The sequence below is a fragment of the Mya arenaria genome, chromosome 8 (genome assembly GCF_026914265.1).
Source record: "Mya arenaria isolate MELC-2E11 chromosome 8, ASM2691426v1".
Taxonomy (NCBI): domain Eukaryota; kingdom Metazoa; phylum Mollusca; class Bivalvia; order Myida; family Myidae; genus Mya; species Mya arenaria.
In genome coordinates this window covers 47,738,474-47,741,479 of record NC_069129.1, presented here as the reverse complement: position 1 = coordinate 47,741,479, position 3,006 = coordinate 47,738,474, and the positions used below count along the sequence as shown (strand labels likewise).

At 37.2% G+C, this 3,006-nt stretch overlaps 1 protein-coding gene across 1 annotated transcript; it reads right to left on the bottom strand.

Annotated features, from left to right (window-relative positions):
* Positions 1-222: 222 nt before the first annotated feature.
* On the bottom strand, positions 223-1,988 carry LOC128244281 (uncharacterized; the record flags this gene model as incomplete). Its single annotated transcript, XM_052962297.1, has 3 exons — positions 223-252; positions 896-1,021; positions 1,467-1,988. Coding segments are annotated over 3 exons (678 nt in total), but the record flags the coding sequence as incomplete, so codon positions are not given.
* Between the last annotated feature and the right edge of the window lie 1,018 nt (positions 1,989-3,006).

Here is a 3,006-nt window from a genome sequence, read left to right as displayed (position 1 = left end):
AATGAAACAGGTAGTGTATTCATCTGCGTTTTTCCATCAAAACAACAATTATCATATTTCGTTTGGTTTCCACCGATTCTCCTAGAGCCATGTTCAAATTATAGCCACACAAAGAATCAGACAGATATTCGTTGTCAACAAGCAACACCGCTTTCCGGCTTGTACAAATTGCATGTGTGATATTCTCCGCGACAGACACGCCTGCTTGGGAGTTCCTATCAGCTATCCAGAGAGCAAGTTGGTGCCACAGTTCTAGGGAAGGAACCAACAAGGTTTTTATGAAGCTTGCTCTGCCTTTGGAACACGATATCATCGCATCATGCGAACACATATGTTCAAACCCTTCATGTCGATATCTCCGTCCTCTACTATACATAACATATCTGATCTTCCATCGAATTTTATATGTAGCTGTCCCTAATGTAATAGTAACAGCAAACTTCCACCAGCAATTGCCATAGTTCTAGATGTTCGGTCTTTGCAAATATCATTTTAAAGCACCTCTACAAGATTGTGAACTTCAACATCAGTTGTAATTTGTTTAACCTTTCCATTAAGCATACAACTATCAATAACTAATAGCGTGGACATTTACAGTAGACGGAACAATCCATTGCCAAAATGGAAATTGTTCACATGAACACTCAAGAGGGTTTTGCGACATATAAACGGTAACATTTATACGTTTGCTTTAAATACATTCAGACTCTGCCATTTGGTCCAAATAAGCCATGATGACTTCCGGCAAACTTGATAGTCTGTTGGAAGTTAAATCGAGGTGATGCAAACAATAGCTATTCAAGTTCAAGTTCCATGCATGAGTGTGATTGAAGGAGAGATCTTAGTGTTCGAGCTCAACCATCGAATTGAATAAATCTTGATGCAAACTGCTTACTTTGATGGCTGACAAGGTCATTTTTTTAATTTTCTTCTGATTTCCAAACATAACACCTGCATCTGCATTGTTGGGGTGAAAAGTCTCTTCTAACATATTTCCTGTCAGGTTAAGCGCTTCCAGATTCTGAAGTCCAAAAAAGAAAACTTTTGAAATGTTTGTGCAATTGTTTTCGGACAAATCCAACTTCTTTAATCGATGCAAACCAAACACTGGTCCTGTCCAGGGTGACAGCAAATTGTATGATAAATCCAAATATTTTATATGTTTCGCTCCGCATAATAACACTGGAGGTATCGCACCATACAAATAGCTCCGAGACCATTGAATGTGCGAAATATGTTCTGGTAGGCAAATCATAAGTCTGGCTAGTGAAACAGTTCATGTGCAATTGACATCGAAAGCATTTTGGAAGTTGGCAAACAATGCTGCCCAATCACCTCGAGTTATGTTTTTGATTTCGTCGGTGGATATGAGCGTTTTCTGCAAAACAATTCCAAATGTATCCTTCGTTGATATCCACCACTGATTCCTTTCTGACATAAGCTGGCTTGTTTTTTGCATCACAAACCATTGCCGGTGGCGTTTCACTTGATATGTGAGGTAGAATATCATGTTGCCTAAACCTAAATGGATCATAGCCAAGAAATTGTCTGGATATATCTAAAGTTGTTATATTTCTCGCCATAAATAAGTAGTCAACATATTTTCCAAATGTGAGCCTGTTACCTGCCAGCGTGAGAAGAGTCAACGATGGAGGAAACATAACCTTTGGATATAATGTGTCAACGTTAAATACTTCGATTTTGTTTAAATCCATAAACAGCGCTTCCAGACTTTGTAACGTATTTAGACTTTGTAAGTCATCTGCTGTAATTTCTATGCCAAGGTTGTAAGAGACATGTATGCGATTCACATACAACTCCTTTAGTGATGCTGAATTGATGAGACCTTTTAGAACTTTATTCATGCCCTTGAAAGTCAGGTTTGAATTTCCTGAAATATCTAACAACCTGATGATGCTATTGAGTGGTTTAAATGCCTCTTTAGTTATGTTTACAATGTGACAATCACGCACATAAAGTTTCTCAATATGTAAAAGATTTCGAAATTAATTGTTGTCTATCTCCTTTAAATTGCACATTCAGGTGTAGATGACAAGTACAAAGACTTTAAGTGGATATTTTGAAAGCCTTCCCCGAATGAATACCTATTGGTGTAATTGCTTGGTGTAATAAATAAACCCTCAAATCTCTCCATCAGTTTCAGTTCCAGCTCTAGCCCATCAAACGTGTCGAACCTATTGCACTTTAGATGTATGTTTTGTAAGTCAAATAGTGGCGCAAAGACTTCCGGGGCGAAGCTGTCCTTCCAGAGTAAGTTATTTAGTGACAAGTTCAAATACTCTAAATTCGATAATCCAACGAATGCTTCACTTTCTAGGCAGATAAGATGATTTTTATTCAGATATAAATATGAAATCACAGTTGAATTAATGTTTTTTGCTTCTGTGAACGTTTCATTTCCCACAACATATATGTTGTTATCGCTGAGGTCAAGAACACATGCTGGCCCTTACAGAGGCGGTGACGGGATAGGATATTCGCTAGGAATGGTATGTAGTCTACTTCCGCTACAATTCATCGCGGACCCCGTTTGTCCACACTGATCGAGTTTAAATACTTAAAATTCGATAGTCTAACAAATGCTTTACCTTCTAGACACACACGGTAAGCAGTTCCACGACTGCCTACAATAGATGAATGGCATTATTACGTTTAATGATTTAATATCTTTATTATTATTTAGAAACAATCATTTATATTCTCTGATACATACGTACATTCTTACTGAATATACCCGAATTTAATTATAATTAAGAGCTACATAACCATTCCGTCGAGTCATCGATTCATATTTTGTCTCCTGTAATTGAGGTTTCAGCAATACTTATTGCTATTGACTAGATATAAAATTTGGATATGATTATCCAGATGGCATCTGGGCTTTTTAACACTTCTGTGATAGCTCTAGATTTAGTTTTGATATTAATTTGCTGTTTTCCGACGTAAAGGAACTGAACCATGAATAGTACGTCCGTTTTACAAAAA